Raw genomic sequence first — 19308 nt, forward strand, 5'->3', positions numbered from 1 at the left:
TTACATACATCTTTTACATAAAGTATCGACCTGCGATAAAAAAACAAAACAAAACAAAACAAAAAACAAAAACAAAAAACAAAAACCAAAAAAAAACAAAAAAAAAAAAAACCAAACAAACAAGATCTTAGTAGCTGATAAAAGTACGTTAGTAGTCATAGCACCTTTCCAGAATAAAATCAATAATAGGTAAGTCCTGAGTTTCGCAACTATATTCGAGGATGTATTTCGAAATCCAAAAGATTAGTTTTTAATTATCTCATGATGTTCATTACATTATTAGTTAAACTTGTATCGCGCAATGCCGATGTTAATCAAGAAATATACATTCGATTTAGTAGATGTCGTTCGATAGCTTTATCTATGCACACATTGTTATAATATATAATGGATTGTATATTGTACTGCTTTATTTTGTCATTAATATAAGACATGACTTACGTACTGTTACGTTAATCACCTACAGTTCATGTGCGATATATGCGTTTACTATGCAGCAGGTATAATAATTGTATAATCAATTAACTATAGCAGGATAAATCTCCACTGTAACTGAAAAAAAGTATATGTACGCCGATATTGTTAGTCTCGACGAAACATATGTTACAGATATATGTATAAAATGACACATAACATCACCATCGATGATTTTCGTTCTTATGCTGTATATCTTGACAATCTGTGCTAAATTGTGAATAGGTCATTACGCCAAATCATCGGACGTCCACTAAAAACTAGCAAACGCATTAATGCATTTGATGGATGCGCTTAATAATACAATTGGATGTAATGGAACTGCGAACAATCAAACGGCTTTAGCAAGGAACTATGACGCTGAAGGAGCTCTAAAATTCACTGTTGCCGTGGTTATGGTTTATGGAGTTGCTGTTATTGGAGTTTTTGCGGTCAGCTATGTAAGCAGACGAAAGCCACAAAACTTCGACGTAGATAAACAGGCAAGAACGTACGTAAAAACATTGGACAATGTGAGACTTAAGCTTGAAAGGAATAACCGATTACATTCAATAAACTCATTATTGAAAAATATTCATGGAGGTAATGAGCTACAAGTACCTAAAACTAAATCTATTCACGATGGAATTTTATCTTATGTAGCATTCCCTGTTATGGTAGCATCTGGAGATCCACCAAAGAGCCTTACAGGAAGTGTCAAACGAAGTAGTTCCACCGGAAGTGAAACAATAACATCCCCATTAAATTCGGACTATCCCAGTAGACTAACTTTATCAGTGCTTGCTGAGGAAAATGAAAGTGAATTCGACGATATAGACGTGTTAATAGATAATGAGAGAACAGAAAAAGAAAAATGTGAGTTTTTTGTTTCCATATCGTGATACATGCTATAGTGGTGATTTGAAACTTTTCCCATTAATATCATTTTTTTCCTTTGAACGTGATCATATTTTAATAAAAAGATTTTGTACGTTTGTTTGCACTTTTTAAATGCATTATTATTTGAAACGAAACTAAGCGTTTATGCATTTTATGGGGTGAACATTTTGATGGTCATTTGTAACATTTTAAACTACCTTTGAAAGGTGATTGAAAGTCAACTTTCAGAGTGTACCCTAGCTACGAAATTGTAGCTTTTGATTTTTTTTTTTTTGGATTTTGCGATCTAACGTTTCAAAAATAAAAAAAAAAAACATAGTTAGAGCTACGTTTCGCAGCTAAGTGTACCTTACATAGAAATGCCAATCGCGTAACAACTTCAGTGTTACAAGTAAAGCAAGACAACAAATAATGTACGGTTAGAATAATTATACATATAGTTCATATTGTAGAAAAGGATGATAAAGTTATATGTCTGGATGTCACAAAAACATTAATGTACCAAAAGCATGTCGAAAAAATATTTAGCTTAAAATCACATTTAAACAACGTGGTCGTAATACTAGTATGTCGACGAAACATTTAACTGAAAAAGGAGCTATTTATCAACATAAACGTTGGTAAAGGAAAAAAAAAAAGTAAATTGTTTGGAATATTCTTCGAGAAATTAGGATATAAAATAAGGGTAACAACAAAATTACCGAACACTAATCCGCTCCAATATCAAGTCAAGTGAAGTCCAATATTAATATGGCAAAAGCAGAAAAACCGAAGTGCCAATGAAAAGTGACATATTCAAATACAAAATCATTCGAGAACACATAAAATGACATCGACAAACGACCAGACAGACAACGAAAAACACACTAAAAGCATCACTAACTCAACCAAAAAGTTGAAAGATACCTTAGTTATAGTAACAGACCACTTCTCGTTTTCAAATATAATCACGATTTTTAATCGATTTATGAGCTATATAATATTGTAATTGACTTCTTAGTCCTCTGTGATCACGTATTTGTTCTCAATGCTTAAAGTTATTAATTCGTTCCTCTTATCCTTCAGGATAATGGATTTCCTTCCTTTCCAACTATGACTTTAGCTTTACTCAATATATTCATTATGAATGAGGATTTCCCTTAAGTTGTTGATCGTTTGTGTTCTGGTATACTTTTATTATAGGATCTTTTTTAAGGTAAAAATCACAAAGTGACAAAGAATAAGAATGTAAGGAAATACCCTAGTGCTTGTTTTGCGACAATTTTGCTTCAATTATACTTTTAATAACAATTCAGTTTTATATAACTCTTAAACATAAACCATTTATCAGCTGCATTCATCCCCAAAAGTTGGACAAATGAAGAAAATAGTTATTACAAGTTTTAAAAAATACATAACACACTGTCAGTATATAAAACCTTTGATCATCATCTACGTCCGTCGGTAAGACATACCAACTATTTACATTCATTTGTAGTTCTAAACGAATACCGATTTGCACTACTTTTTTTGCCTACATTTAACATGCATCTGACTTTTTGAACTTTTCATTGAGAGTGCAAACAACAAAAATGTGCTGTATCAATTTAAAAACGCATCAATGATACTAAAACATAAAAATTTAGATAACATGTATTCTTAGGTACAATAAGCAGCGATAAATTATACACAAAAGATGTATTTTTTTCATTAAACTTTGTACATTTTCGGTATATCTACGCTTTTACAAGACTATCTGCCTTAAATACCCTGTAAAATTCTACTGTAACAATGAACAATAGATATATGTAGAATAGCAGAGTATGTAGTTTGTGATATATAGAATCTGTCCAGTGGTTATTTCTTACTCTGTTGAAATAAAGTTTTTGTAAGTCATATGTACTATTACTATGAATCATATAAATGCAGTTTTTCTCACATCTTACATGCATTAATAACAATAAAGTGAATTAATAGAAGACGAAGACGACATCCAAACCACGAGGACAAAGTATTATGGAGGTGTAGACAAAACTGGCCTGAAAATAGAAAGTGAAATGAAACAGACAATCGTTATTCTAAGTATGAGAAAAAATATAAATCATTTAATTTTGCTCAAGTAAAAATTTAAGTAGAAGGTTTTATATAAAAATTTGACACTGCAGTAAATGTAGTTCTGAAACTTTACTAAATGGATCTTTTATATATCATTCAACAAAAAAGCACGTATCAAACTTTGGAGATTATATTTAAAATTTGATATGTACACTTCCATTGCTTGCAAAATATAATTGATTTATGCAATAAGATGATCAACTTTTAAAAGAAAGGAAAACGCTGATGTGTAGATACCTTTTTAAGAGGAAAGAAGCAGTAAGTAAAGTTTACGAAAGAATAACCAAGGAAATCAAGTTTCTAGGAAAACCAAAAGAATGAAATCCAGGGATAAAGACAAAGATAACAGATACACACGACAATGACATGAAATTTCTCAAAACGCGTGCAACAAAAACAAAAACGAAAACAAAAGTGAATGAACACCTCTTACTTTACTAAAAACTGGGAGCACGGACCAGGTGGACCGGTAGTGTAAGCGTCCTCTGCTTTTCTAGAAACGCCGAGTTTTTCATCAAAAATTCAAATCTGTGGTAAACGATTGAGGATAGAAAAAAACATGACATGGTGAACAAAACCGTTGTCATGGCAGATGGATACACCGTAACGATCTACGAGTTCATTATGACGACCATAAAACTTCTGTAGTGATGACTCAAATCAACACAACCCTGTTCCAGAAGCCTATTTGTAAGTAGTCTATCCCGGTACAAAAAGTTTGCGTAGTTACGACAAGCTCTTAACTTATGAGTTATGATATGAAGCGTCCATGCCCAGGTGCTGAAGGGATGTTGCCACAGATACAACGTTGACAATATGGAATGAAAAGTCATGGCGTTTATCGTATAGTTCGGTCAATAGTTCCCCTTTCCCGTCGATTTCTAAGTGTGGGTCTAGAAATGAGGCTGACTTCACAGTGTCTGTACTATCCTTTATCTCAAGTTCTTTAGGATAGATGCGATGTATAAAATTCCCGAAATTAGGATTGGGTAAAGATAAGACGTCATATATTATGTATAACGGAAATCTGGGTAAACGATGCTGGATCAGCTATAAAATCAGCCTTAAAATAACTTCATTCTTACAATTTGTTGATGAAAGATATCCCTGATTTTGACATTAGCGGAACTCAAGCAGGATAACCATGCTGTGTGAACTAGAAGAACCGCAGTCGCAGTAAAAAAACCAAACAAACAAACAAACAAAAACAAAAACAAATCAATACAAAACGAACAGAAACGAAAACAAAACAATCATAGTATTCCCATTTAATGTTGCATAAATATAATACCATAACTACCATTTTTTTTTAGATTTTCAACTTTTAGACCGTTGTTTATAAATATATTGAAAATAAGTTTTGTAATAGAAAAATGCGTAAGAACCGATTTCTCGATTATCCCAATTCTAAATTCACATATGAAGTTATATCCCTTTTACGTAACGGTATAATACAAACCTGACTTCAAGCATGATAAAAAAGGAAATATTACATGGTTTTAGTGATGTTATTCCTCCTTTAGTATTTGTCAAATTATCCTCTACATGATTTTTATGCGTCACATATTGTAAAATACACATCTGCTTTTACAATGTATGAGTTGTTAATGTAAAATTATTACAGCATGCACCTAACTAGATAATGATAAAAACTTTTTATTTCACAATTTCTCGACCAATTTCCTGTCAGTTGTTTTGCCTTCTTCATCATAGAAACGTGTAAGATAAGAATGCAAAAACTAATTGAGGGAATAGCTTGTATGATTTTCATTGATGAGTGCGTACAAAACATGCTTGTGGACTTACTGATAAACTAAAGGGAACTTATTACATCATATCAAAAAGAGACAGAATGCGTGTAAGGAAATGAAACGATTGATCTTATTTATATGCGCTTAGTACATATAAAAGATAAATTTGAATATGTGAAGCCCTGAATGTTTCAAAATCAGTTCACCAAATCTTTTTTTAAACAGTCCGTTCCAAGGACTTATTTAATTGCACCAGCGGAGCAAAACCTGTCAAGATAATCTACTATTACTAAGTATAAGTGCCAAATAAAAATGACCTTGTTAGTTTTCTAATCAAGAATATCACGTGGTCTTTGTCTCTATCTTTGGATTATCATAAAAGAGCAATTTCACAAATTGACTAAATACTCTTTAATATTGCATAGTCTGACGATACATTAAATATTGTTACACTTGTACGACTAAATATTATCTTAAATCGTAACTAATTAACTAACTAGCATATAACGTCTCTAATCAACAATGTAGTATTATTTGTACTGCCAGTTAAGTAAAGGACATTTAGTGGCCCGAGACCACACTTTATGTATTCGGATTAACGAGACCTGTTTCTCAATTGATACGTATTACAGTATTTAAATATACAACAACTTTACCCGTTGAAATCCATAAACAATGCAAGGAGATAGATAAAAGGTAGTAGATGAACATCGGATATTTTGAATAAAACCGACCCTTGCGTTTTGCAAACCATAGAAACGCCGCCATTTTTTTTTCTGATGTGGGAATTTCACTCTTCATAAATGTAAACAGGTATTTCATAGCTAATTAGCTAAATATAGTGTATTGGATTTTCATTTATCTATTTTATCTATGAATTGTCACCTTAAAGTGTCGTGGGAAATATTGTCTGGTAATCTGCAATGATGACAACCGGATCAGGTGTTGTCAGAGATCTGTATCGGTACCATCATTGGCCGGAGAGGAAGGATTACTGGTCACATATAAGGAATGATGCTTTTCAGAGTAGTCCAAGGAGAGACGATGAATTACACGGGATTTTCGGCCAAACTGGAGAATATGTCGGGTTCGACAACAAAGTTAATTACAAGAATAGAGAACTGATTCGATACCATCATTGGCCGAACAGACGGAATTATTTAAACAGATGGGGACTTAACAAGGTAGGTTCCTGATAATTAAAGTGTATATTATGCAACATATATGCACAGAAACATGTTTCCGATGTAGATGAGTAATCATGATGTATCAATCCTTGTCCGTGTGCATGGCTCCTCGATCTTTCGGTTAAACATTTAAGGTTTTAGGAAACTTGGACCTATGAATGACTTTGTGTTAACTCTTTTTGATGAATCATAAATTCATTCTGTAAAAAAGTAATATGTATACATTTTTGTCTCTCAAACGTTATCAGCATTTATAGCTTGTGCTTAAAAACAATTAAGTGTTTTTTTTAATATTCTTTATTTGAAAACAAAAATAAAAACAATTTTTTGTTAACGCTTTGACGTCGGTTAAGGTACAAATTACCAAATTTTCCCCAAAAGCGGTTAAACTTTTAAACGTCGGTTAAGTTACAAATTATCCGGTTTCACCTAAAACGGTTAACTTTAACTTTGTAGTAAACAACATATTTCTCTAATCCTATTTACATGAATATAAAGTTACAGTACAAACGCTTTTATTTTAATAGGCTTTATATTCACAATATAGCTTATAATAGCTTTGTGGACTTTCAAGCGTTACGATTCTTATTAATAAGGAAACATTCTTACAAGAACTATGCAGATATTTGTTTTATTCATTAACCAAAATGTTATAGAAATAAATAAAATATACCTTTGTAATTGATTCTATATTTAAATCAAGTAAAACAACAGTGATGTTGGAACGTAGAAAAAAAGCATTGTATTAATTGCAGCAACTACCAAATATTGTCAAAGAACAGCTGAATTTTGATTCTGTATTACTTGACTTTTTTTTATCCTTGACTGATATGCGGTAAACCTCGTTTTCAAGAGGGGCACACACCATATACTTTGAATTAGCAATACTTTAGAGACAAGGAATTTGCAAGCTCGTCTATTTCAATGTCCTTGAGAGCGTCATAAACGTCTAGTTACATATATACAACAATACTGCATTTTAAATCTGCAGCTATCTTGCAAGATTGTGACATGTTTTTTGTCTCATAGACATAGCGATATGACCAATTCCTGATAGATTTATATATCAAGTCCAACCTTCCACCAATTGAAAGATTCCTTGACATGTATAAATGTTAAATAGCTGTATATTTTACACTTGTAATGGGCTATTTAAATACTGATATATTTATTTTGTCAGTTTTATAGTCATTTGTAGAATATAAAAGGTTGAGATAAATAGACACATCCAGAGTAAAAAGCCTCCTAGTAGATAAAGATTAAAAAAAAAGTATACGAATTATACTATTCAAACAATAACATCGTATTCATCACAAATATTACCCATTCTTTCAAAGACGGTGAACATATTGCAACAATTTACATCTCCTGTTCTCCAAGTTCTTGTTGCTATACATACCATTTTATCAAGCTTAGCTGTATCCAAATTTGCTATACATACCATTTTATCAAGCTTAGCTGTATCTTCATATCACAACTGGTGTTCACATCTGTTTCTTTAAATTATTTTTCTTATCAAGTAGTTATGTCTCCAGTCCATTTTTTGTCCATTGTCCATATGAAATGAACTGTAGCACTGACTCTGCAATAGAAGGTCGATTTCCTCTCCAGTGACATGTTCCTTAATTTCATAGACAATTTAAGTATTTTATAAAATTAACATCATATCCAACAACTGAAGGCAAAGAATGACACTTCATTTGTAGGAAAAATTTAGCTTTAGACTCTTAGCATATATAAAAGTATTTAGACATGACATTTGTGTACTATTGCTTCACACTAGCACAAAAATCCCGAACTAGACTTGTTTGTTTCTTCGTGACAAAATGGGAACAAAGGTATGAGGTTAGTAGCTCTTCCCACAAAGGGCCAAGTCAGTATTTATTGGGATTGAGCCAGGTGCAAAATGTAATAAAACACACAATTTACCCCCTATATTCAAATAAAACTCCTATTTTTTTTTCATTTTCAACACTGGGAGGACAGCGACTTTTTCTTATTACAAATTTGGTTCTGCAAATTGAGATACCATGCTTTTTAAAATCTTGTCGGTGGTATTGTATTGTTTTTGTATTGTCCAAAATTGTGAACTATTCATACGTTAGGTGTTGGAGCATTGTTATCATAATACATTAAATATGTTTTAACTCTACAATTTTTTTCTATCTCAGTTCCGTTCGTAATTCCTTTATTCTGTTACGGAGAAGCGACCCATCTCCTCTCATACACTATTGAATGGAATTTGATGACAATTCCACAGAATCTTTATTAATATATTCCTAATGTGTATTTTTATCTAAACCAATTTAGAGGTCAAAAAGTGCATGTGATCAAATGGACAAGTATTGATATCAATTTAGTGAGCATTGCTCGGACTGAGTCATTCTAGATTTATATGTTTTGAATTAGTTTCTGACATGTCTTTCAACTTTCTTTGTGATTGTACTTTCTAAAACATACCCTCAGACGTGTTGACGTAGTCAATTTTTACGACTGCATACAGAGGCTTTACAAGTTACAATGATACAAATGTATTTTGACCAAACTTAATTCATAAATGAAGGACGAGAAGTCAAGACTGCAAAACTCTGACAAACGCAATGATTTCTGTCCGTTTTATCTTTTATTTGAAAATATATGGTTTCGACGATCGCATATAATCTTGCAGAATGATTTATGGTCATTTAGTACACAGCAAGTTTAACTTCTTATAAGAGACCCTAAATAGGTTAATTGAAATCAGCAGTCCTTGTTCTAAACATGTGTGTATATCTACAGTGAAAACAAATCAACCTTTGTTTATTCCTTCCATGAACCACTAGAAACTGATATTACCTGAGTGAGCAAGCCCTATCGACGCACTAGGTCATGTTAAATATTTATGCATGTTATTTCTATCTGTTTAATAGTCTCTTTATTGTTTAGTGTAATATGTGAGCTAAATGGTACCTACAGTTATCACACTGACATTTCCTTAATAAAGCTTTGCTTTTTACATTTTACCAGGTTATCGCTGTAATGCAATAATTCGTATACTGAAAGAATACCACAACCGGACTTGAAAATGACAGAGCATACTATTAACCTTATATAAAGACCGAAGTTTTAGTCAGTTTTGTAAATGATTTATCCCATTCTAATGTGTACTTCTTGCCTTGCATAAATGTACAGCTGACACAGTTAAATCCAAGCTCAATCAATAAAAACAGCTTTAGTGATGTAATCACGTGATAATAAATATAATTAGTTACGTAATAGATTGCATTGATAGTATTTGGTCTCACTTTTCTTTTAAAATGAGAATGCATAAAAATACCAATAAAATCAATTACATTCGGATTACAATTTTCTTTCATGCTATAGATTTTTTAGTTTGGATCTATAGTTTAGTTAATCTGACAACTCGAGACCTAAGAAGAGATATACAGTCTGTTAGGGTTCCAATACTTCTAATAAAAATTTAAGTATAGGATTAAATAATGTTTAGCGGAAATCACGTATATTAAGTAGAAACAAAACCATCTGAAAGTGGTGCATAAATCAGCACAATCACTGTGTTTATGTCAAAATTTTGGTTCAGATTAACAAAACAAGCAAATTCATAATCATTGACAACATTCAATATGAAATATTTAAAATAATACATGTATTATCTTCTGTAAGTATGCAGGGAAAATGCTTTTTTTTTTAGTTTTCTGCTCTTATTTTTCGGAGCATTGTTCGTCATCATTCATAAAATCAACCCCGCCGTTGTAACTATCTCTATCAATATCTCTGACCTATATTGTCTGTACATTTCTACTATGAGTAATGTGTACAATAATAATTAGCGAGTTTGTCCGGGGAAAGAAAAGGCGCTTACCTACCGGTGAACTTGGTTCATGATACATTTACTTATAGTTTTAGTGTGCTTTATCTTAAGTTGTTAAATTGACCTTTTTTCTATATTCTGTCCTTGTACACTCTAGTTTTGCTTCTGCCATGTTGAACCCTGATAGATGCTTTCAGTAATTAAAAGATATATAGCTGCATTAAATGCTGACACTTTAGACGTGTGTTTTATATTGTATTGAATAAAATTAATTAATCATTACGATTTTGGTGTTTTATTAATTGTTACAAATATACTTCCTGTATCCCAAAAAAAAAGATGGTACACCTAAGTACAAATATGTAGTTCTTTAAAGAGATTCCTCATATTTTGAGGATGCTTATCCCACCGGTGCACCTAGACTATGCTCCAAGTTTTTAGTGGAGTCCGATTTGCTCATTTACCTTTGTTACTATGTATGTATTATTTTAGTTACTTTATGTCCTTTGTTGTGATTCTCTGTTTGCCATGTCTGGTCTTTGTCCCTCTATTACTTTTTTTATTTCTACTAAAATCTAGGTTCCTTTGATTGCTCTTTGTAAAAACAATTCCAAATCATCTTCCAAGTGTATCGAAGAAGATGTTTTCAAAATTCTGAAATTTTTGATCGACAACATATTTATCCAGTGTGGTGGACCTTTTTTCAACAACCGGTCCACATTCAAATGGGAATAAACTGTACTCCTCTAGTGCTGACCTTTTCCTTCACTCTTATGAGGCCTACTTTATAGCTGATCTGATCCAAATGAAGGAATAATGTTTAGCTAGACCATTTAATCTTAGTGTCCGCTATATAGATGACATATTAACGTTAAACAATCCTAGTTTCGGGGATTGCATATATCGTACCTACCCCAAAGAATTTGAGAAGGACACTACAGAAACTTAGAGATCGATGGTAAAGGAAAACTTTTGACCAAACTAAACGACAAAAACGATGACTTTTCATTCCGTATTGTTAACTTTCCTTTCATCTGTGGCAACATCCTTTCAGCACTTGCGTTTGAAGTTTTCATAACATATATGTTTCATAACATATTCGTTATGCCAGAGCTTACCGTAACTTACTAGACTTTTCGTGTCACGTTAGACTTCTTACAATTAGGCTTCTAGAACAGGGTTGTGTTGTTACAAGGTTGAAGTCATTACTATAGATATTTTATGGTCGTCATCATGGACTCGTGGATCGTTACGGTGTATCCATCAGCACCATGAAAACTGATTAGTTCAGCATGTTATATTTTCTTTTTCTCTTTCATCTACCCTGGACTTTTTATGAGCAACTCGGTGAGTGTTTCTAGAAAAGCAGAGAACGCTTATATCGGTGCACCTGGTCCATGCTTCCAGTTTTTAGTGGAGTCCGAGTTGCTCATTCACTTTTGTTACTTTGTATATATTATTTTGGTTATGTTATGTTCTTTGTTGTGTGTGTCTGTTTTCCAAGTCTGATCTTTGTCTCTGGATTACATTCTTTTGGTTTCCGCTGGAATCTTGGTTTCCTTGATAGCTCGTTGTATTATAAATATTTTTTTAGTTTACAACAATGTTTATATGATATTTTTGGTTCAGTGAAAAGCGGCATAACTCTAGAAAACATGCCACCGTTATATATACATATAATGATCGATATAAATTTAGTTCCATGTAATAAATGCTGAATATTCGGTATTTATTTTGATAGGTGGTATCATATACTTTTTGCATGTGTTAAAAGCGCAAAATAAGCACGTACTAATTATATACATGTACATATAAGCCGCTCATTATTTTTTTATATTAATTATTCATGTGTATATTATGTTTTTTGTATTAATAGGAACTTCCACCTATTAAACCATCACAGGTAGTATTTACCATTCACTCAAACTATAACTTTTTATACTTCACTTTTGTATGAGCTTTCAATTCACACCACATTTTTTTCAACGTTTGGAAGGGTACCCTTATTTACTTACTTTCCTCTTTTCGACCTGAACAAAATTTACTGCACATTTATCAAAGCACGTTTCCTGTTTTGCGCATGTTCTACATTTTATTGCAAACTTTCTGCAACACATTACTTTGCTTTTGTTTTGAATGCAACTTGCACCATATAGTTATCCAAAATAATTATCCATCTATTTGTCTGATTAGTATGTCAGCTTTATTTTTGTTTAATGGTAGTTAATAAGATAAATTAACTCGCGGCATAATCGTATATTGGCTGTTAATGTTGGATTTATAATGTGTTTCACAGTAATATTTAACCAATAGGTGGGTTGCACATTTTGTTTAGTAAAGATAAATCCACCATAAAACAATCATCTATTATATGATAATACTGGTACAGTTTTCTCTTTTAAAACTTGTTTTTTTTTTCTGTCAGAGTATCTGTAACAGAAGTGCCGCGTATGTGTATATTTTGAAAAATCATATTCTCAGTAATTTGCTTTTGCATTAAATATTGTACTAAAGTGAGAGAAATAGCATAGTACTTGTATATATTTTCATTTAGCAGAGAAAGCTGTTGACGCCTTTGCTACCAGAAGAAAATGCCAGAGTAAGTTTCAGAAATATTCTAACTATTCATGTATTAATACAAAAAATTCTCTCTGGGATAAAATATATAGCCATATATGAATGCACGAGCTTAAAGTTGACCAATGGTTAATATAAACATAATTCGATGAGTCACATATACCCGTGATGTATGTACTTCTTTTTTATTTCCTGCTGTATTTGAATAAGTTAACTTGAATCAGTTTTGTCAGCAGAGAGAGATTATTTTCATCTTAATTTTCATTTACAGAAAATGGAAGTTACACTCAAAGTGTTGCAATTTATGTTATCTTATTTAGGTATATTGCGGGTAACAACCAATTTATACCATTATTTTCTAATATTTCAAATGTATTATATTCCTATATGTAACGAGTATGGTCTAGCCGTTCTTCATCTTTTGGAAAACTTTAAGCATTCTCGAATTAATTGATTGATTGATTGATTGATTGATTGATTGTTGGGGTTTAACGTCCGAGCAGCAATATTTCAACTATATTCAGACGATGAACATGAAATGATGATGAAATGAAAAATGGGACGGGACACAAGGACAATGGGGTCAAGAAATTTTGATTGCCACTGGAAATAGGGAGAGGTGGGTAGGGTCGGGCAATTTAGCCTCCTGTGGCGGAGCCCTATGGTTCCTACTCCGGGGGAATACCACAGTAGTGTTTTTTTAACGTGCGAGGAACGTGGCATGTTTCCCAACAAGGTGCACCACTATGGTTTGCGGTCAGGTTTTCCGTATTATAGCCTGACAACCCCAGCATGTAACACGCTAGGGGTGTCCCATTCCACCATCTGGGGCACACAACCCAGTTGCTCTGTGGGCAGAGCGCCCTAGCCCTGGCTAGGGTTCTGAACTCTAGTTAGTCGCCTTTTACGACAAGCTTAGCGCTGCTGCAGGCCTATTCTTTTGACACCCGGACCTGCACGGGTCCGAATTGATTGACGATGAGAAAATAATGATGTTAATAGTAAAAAAAACTGACGAAATACGTCTTGATTTGTAAAGTACAAGAGTGTGCGAGTATTGTTTTAAAAATACACTTTATAAGAGCATATTTACATTTTATATTGACACTGCATCAATATCATTGCATCCTGTAAGGGGACGACCATTAGATTCCTAGGGAGGTGGGGCCTGGCAGATTTTGAAAATAAATAATCTGTCTCTGATCATTTTGGAATTTGGCAATATTAAATACATGTACATGTACATAAATGACTTTACGGCATGGGATAGGGTAATGTGTAGTAGTCCATGGGCTGGGAGGGTCCACCATGCACCTCCACTCATCAACTTCGTGGTGATTTTTAGGTACCTTTATACCTCCCATACCTCCCATTACCGAATCAAATTGTCGCGAAAGAATATTCACGGATTCTTTTTCTGTATAAGCCTATATTTGTACCCCAGTGGGTCAAAAAGCCAAGATTTTTTTGACTCAATTATTTGAGTGTCTAAGTCTTCCTGTGACGCTTGTAAGAACAAACTAAACAAATATAGGCATCATCATCATGTAGCCCAATGTCTCAGGTTTACAATGGTACGAAGAAATTTGCGGTAATACTTAGGATTTTGGGGTTAAATAAAAAAAAAATGTACCCATACCCCACCGCAAAATCACTCAAGTTGACATATTTTTCCATGTCAAAACCCCTAGAGTATTCATGCTTTATTAAAAAATGGCTAATTTGGTATTTTCTATTTAGTATTATCACAATTAATACTTCTGGCGATTTTTGTAGTCAGAATTTATCAAAAAATGCAATAAAAAGGATTTTAGATTTTTCCGTAAAAAGTCATATAAGTTCGACTCTACAAGTTATTGCTCAACTAAAACATCACAAATTTGGTGTCATCCGATAGATAATTTGATTTTGTACATATAAAAACCTACATGATGATAAATATATATAAGTTTATTTCATTTTGTTGAAAGAAGAAGTTCGAAGAATAAAAAAAGTAACATGGATTTTTGCCTCAACGAGATATAAAAAGTAACCAAAAAATACAAATATGCTTCGGTCTATTTTTTTGGCGACAAAAAGATTCATTAATGAGAGGTGTAATGGCACCTGAAAATCATATTTAGGTTGATGAGTGGGGGTGCATGGGAGGTTATTTCAGTCCACGTACTACAGTTGAGTATTGCAATTGTAGAATTAATTCATATACATAGATATGCGAATCTGTCCCCTGTTACAGGTCAATGAATGCCACCTGTCGGATATAGTGGAGACACTGCCTCGTATTATAGAGGATGAACTTCATTTAATAATTTCTTAAATAATAAACATAAATAGTAACACATGCTTTGATATAGAACCCTAACCACATTAAGAATCTAATGGTCGTCCCTTAATTTAAAAAAAATATAAGACATTTATCCAATAAATATCTTCAAACAAAATATGTTCATAATAATAACTGGTTTGGCCCTGATATGTCGTCGATTCTCCACGGACATCAACCTCCAAAATCGTACATCAAAATATGACTGTTGTATTTCAATACCGTTTTTAAATATTAGTAAAAGGATTCGATCTTATTTGAAGCGAAAATATAATCAAATTCTAGAAAAAAAAAAAACAACAGATAAATCGATTGTCGTTTCCATGTTTCACCAATATTAAACAGAATGCTGGAGGTGTACCTAGGTACGAATACTAGATAATGTATGAAAGTACAAATACGGCACGAGTTATCTTACTTAGATCGGAAATTAATGTTTAACCGTTGCTTATAACAATTGCTTTTTATTTTTCTGTGCAAGATCAAAACAATATTCTGATGATATCCTTTTTACAATAAACAGATTTATAAGTTGTATTTAGAAATTTTGCATACTTTTTTTTAAGAATGTATGATTTACTTTTAACCAAAACAAGGTTTATATGCGTTTCTGACTTGTCACTTCTGGACTATTTTTTAAGCTTCATTAGGTTGTATGATAGAAATCATGTGTTAATAATGACAAGCAGAACAAATAACTGAAAGCCTTAGACCACATGAAGAACCAAATATCACGACTTTTGTTATGTTTGTCTAGAACTATACTTTTACAAGCTTCATTGTTTATAATATAGTCGTATTGTTGTTCCATCAACAGATAACAAGTCCTGTTAAACTACAAGAAAGGCCATCAGTAAGTTCTCACAAAAGACACATTTGTATGCGTTAAATGACACTTGCACACCTTTTTGTTTGAAAATCAATATGGTATTATTGATCAATATGGTATTATGGATTATTATTGGGGTTAAGTCATCCATCACTCTTGTCGTGTAATCTGACCACCCAATACCATCCATATTTATTACCCCCCCCTATTTTCTTATGTACGGTACATTTCGTTAATAGTTGTCATCAACATTACATTACAACAACGTAGAAAGAAGTTCGCATCCTAAAATCATGCAGTGGTGACTAATTGATCATCCTGTACTTTCTAAGTATTGACATTTATTTAGCCAAACGTTTCAAATCTCTACTGCTGCCAAAAATAAATGTTTGGTACTACAATTTTCTGTTAAGGGACAAAACTCTTATGTCTATAACAACTTGCACACAAAATGGCTCCAAACCAAAGAATCATTTCCCGGTTCAATATTATCTGAACTTGTATCAATAATGAAGTATATAACCAGTTTTCGAATAAATAGACACTAAATAATGTTAAAGGGTCACGCGTTTTTTAATTATTTTTTAACAATTAGTACTTTAAGTACGACATGCGCGAGTTTTTATATTTTTGTCATAGAAATTAAGGCTCGGTGTGATTATTACTGATCGTTTAAAATATTATTCGGCTCAACTGTATATATCACTGTATATTTCGCAGTATATATCACTGTATATATCGCTGAAAAAAATGATTTTCTGAAGGACCAAATTTGAAAGCTCTCAAACATGAAAATCTGCCCCCTGATAATACAATGGTTGTTGCCATGCTAGATCCTAATGAGCCAATAACCACGCTTTTACTTGGATGATTTCTTATGAATGCCACCACACGAGAATAACCATATTTAAAAAAGTATTGTTTCGAACGATTTTGTTTTGATGATTTTTTATGTTTATTGTTTGAAAGGTTTATTTTTCACTGGGACAAAATTCTATAACTTTATTCTGCTTTAGTGATTTTGGCTACGCTGGTTACAGCTGTTTATTCTTATTTACAATGGCGTCGATAATTGCTTAGAACAATGTTAAGCAATGTCGACAGTCCTGAAAATAAACTGATCATCATGAATTTCCATTAGATATTTGATTAAATTCAAACTATTTCAGTCGTGTAAATAGACAAATATACTACTAGATAAAGATACAAGTTCACGATGAGAAAAAAAACATCTGACAATATGACATTTACGTTAACCAGTATATTTTTCTTTCTTTAGCTTGATATAGTTCAATGTTTCGATGTTTATTAAAAGAAAACTCAGGCGCAATTAAGCGCAACAAGACCGCAACATACAGAAAACATAATACATAACAATTTTACAATGTACATAAATACCAAGATAACATAATTCATTTATATATTTTGTTGACCTTATTAGAACCGTTTGATGGTTGGCAATTTACGGTCCATTTTAAAAATACCTTAGGGTTATTGCAGGGCAATAATTGTTCGGTTCGATTGAGAGTAATTTTTATATCTTTCATTGAAGGACAGCGTGTACTCTCATTAAGCCAAAGTTTAACATCAGACATAATAATTATACAAAGGTTACGACTCACTCCTCTTCTTGGCAATTAAAATATATATTATTGTAACACATCAGATATTTCAACATACGTTTGTCTCTATCTGCCCTATTAGGAACCGGTACTTTTGCAATATTTCTTTTATGAAATGTGTTCGTAATTACTTTTAATTCTGAGTATTTAACAAATTGGTATTTTGTATGAATTTTATTGTTTGAATCATTGTTTCTTTGTCATTACCATTCATTTTATAGCTTTATTAATTCAGCACAATATGATCTGACCAATTGAGGCCTATTTCAAAAGTTTCCATTTTCCATGAATCCTAGGCAAAAGTTGGTAATTACCACGAACAAGTGTCAACAGATATATATATTAACTAGTGTCAACAGATATATTTTGTGTGTTTTCGTCTTTTGTGCATTGCTGGATAAGGTCCTGCATTCGGTACCTATAATTTAGGATCTTACATGTTGAGATGAGTACACTGAATAATCTTGCATAAAGAAAAATTCACATTCCCTTTTCCTCACACGAACTGTACTTTTTTAAATTTTATTAAAGGGTTTCCTTAAATAATGAACTGAACAACTGACATTGTGTTTGCCTAAAAACTTCAAAAAGTTAGATAACAATATAACGGTACGTAACATTTGTTTTGGTCAAAAGTAAATATAACGAACAGATAGCGTTAGTTTAAATACATTATTCAGTTAACTTTATTTGTATTTCTTACAACTAAATTAATCTAAAGAATAAAATAGAACCAATAAAAACGTGTGGCCTTTAAAATTATGGTCTGTAGTAACTATGGAGAACATAGGTCTGATTATCGTTCGTCAGTCCTGTAGTTGGTCTTTCCAGCGAACATAGGTCTAATTATCGTTTGTCAGTCCTGTAGTTGGTCTTTCCAGCGTCCGAACATATAGAGTCCAGACGATTCTAGAAATGGAGTTTTCATGATTTTGTCCATTTGAATCCTTTTTTTATCAGACGTTATTCCTTTTTCAAAGATCATAGCTTTAATACATAATACCGAAACACAAGGCGTAATAAAAATGTGTACGGAAAGAGCAAACGTGTTTCTTTCCCGTGTTACAAGTTTTAGATAACTAGTTTACATCCACAATTGAAACTATGAGAAAAGTTTCTCCTATATTTACCTGTATCTGAACCAATTAATATACAAAACAGCTTAAGAAGGCATCGCATAAAATGAAAATATGACATACCTATATATAAACTACTACAGTTTATAACATTTATTTTGAGTGCCTTATAGTCCTTAGATCAACACCTTAAAATGGAACTGAGGCAATTCATAACGATTTTGGAACTCACTAGGGCTGTTGACAGTTTTCGGGGTTCTTTTTATGCGTTATCCAATGTGTATCGAGTACCACAATAGCATTTCATAAAGTCAGAGGTCCTAAATGTATATTAGGCATTGACAATTGCCACGTGCATTCAGTTTTTAACTGTCTTATCACATTAACTATTTATGGGTTGATGCTAACTGGTAATTAGTAATGTTCAGTCAAGAATAAATTTCACTTTTAACGAAAATATCCATAAAATGATTCATCAATTTACATGTAAGAGGCAAAAAAGTTCATTTTACCTCAAACGACAAGACAATAAAGTTTGAAACATGCAACGTTTCTTCTTATTCAATCATTATGTTGCACATTGCATAGCAATTGATGCATTAGATTGAAAACAGTTTTGTTAACAGAGGATGAATAGACGGAGAAATGCATTATCACTCTAAATAGTAATGACCTACTTAAACTT

General features: G+C 32.4%; 2 protein-coding genes across 37 annotated transcripts in view; both read left to right on the forward strand.

Annotated features, from left to right (window-relative positions):
* The first annotated feature begins 305 nt into the window (after positions 1-305).
* On the forward strand, positions 306-3409 carry LOC148629703 (uncharacterized). Of its 2 annotated transcripts, XM_088555561.1 has the most exons (2): positions 325-1329; positions 3310-3409. In XM_088555561.1, coding segments are annotated over exons 1-2 (582 nt in total). In that variant the 5' UTR covers positions 325-749; the 3' UTR covers positions 3312-3409. The 2 variants fall into 2 exon arrangements, with proteins under 2 accessions (XP_088411679.1, XP_088411687.1); XM_088555553.1 differs by lacking the exon at positions 3310-3409 and having other exon boundaries at positions 306-3228.
* A 2286-nt stretch (positions 3410-5695) lies between these two features.
* LOC148629704 (uncharacterized) overlaps positions 5696-19308 on the forward strand; it is a 60351-nt gene continuing 46738 nt past the window's right edge. For 4 of the 35 annotated variants that reach the window (XM_088555842.1, XM_088555889.1, XM_088555906.1 and 1 more), the window contains exons 1-4: positions 5712-6382; positions 12073-12099; positions 12751-12795; positions 15914-15949. In XM_088555842.1, coding sequence (XP_088411968.1) covers positions 6122-6382; positions 12073-12099; positions 12751-12795; positions 15914-15949 — 369 coding nt within the window. In that variant the 5' untranslated portion in view covers positions 5712-6121. Of the gene's footprint in view, positions 6383-12072; positions 12100-12750; positions 12796-15913; positions 15950-19308 lie in introns of all 35 variants that reach the window. The other 31 variants (XM_088555605.1, XM_088555720.1, XM_088555643.1 and 28 more) reach the window with 20 other exon arrangements.

The sequence above is a fragment of the Perna viridis genome, chromosome 1 (genome assembly GCF_037379345.1).
Source record: "Perna viridis isolate PV_CMFRI_1.1 ecotype Kerala chromosome 1, ASM3737934v1, whole genome shotgun sequence".
NCBI lineage: Eukaryota > Metazoa > Mollusca > Bivalvia > Mytilida > Mytilidae > Perna > Perna viridis.

Coding starts and splice junctions, on each gene's coding strand:
- LOC148629703 (XM_088555553.1), top strand. CDS start 750: ATGCATTTGATGGATGCGCTTAATAATACAATTGGATGTAATGGAACT.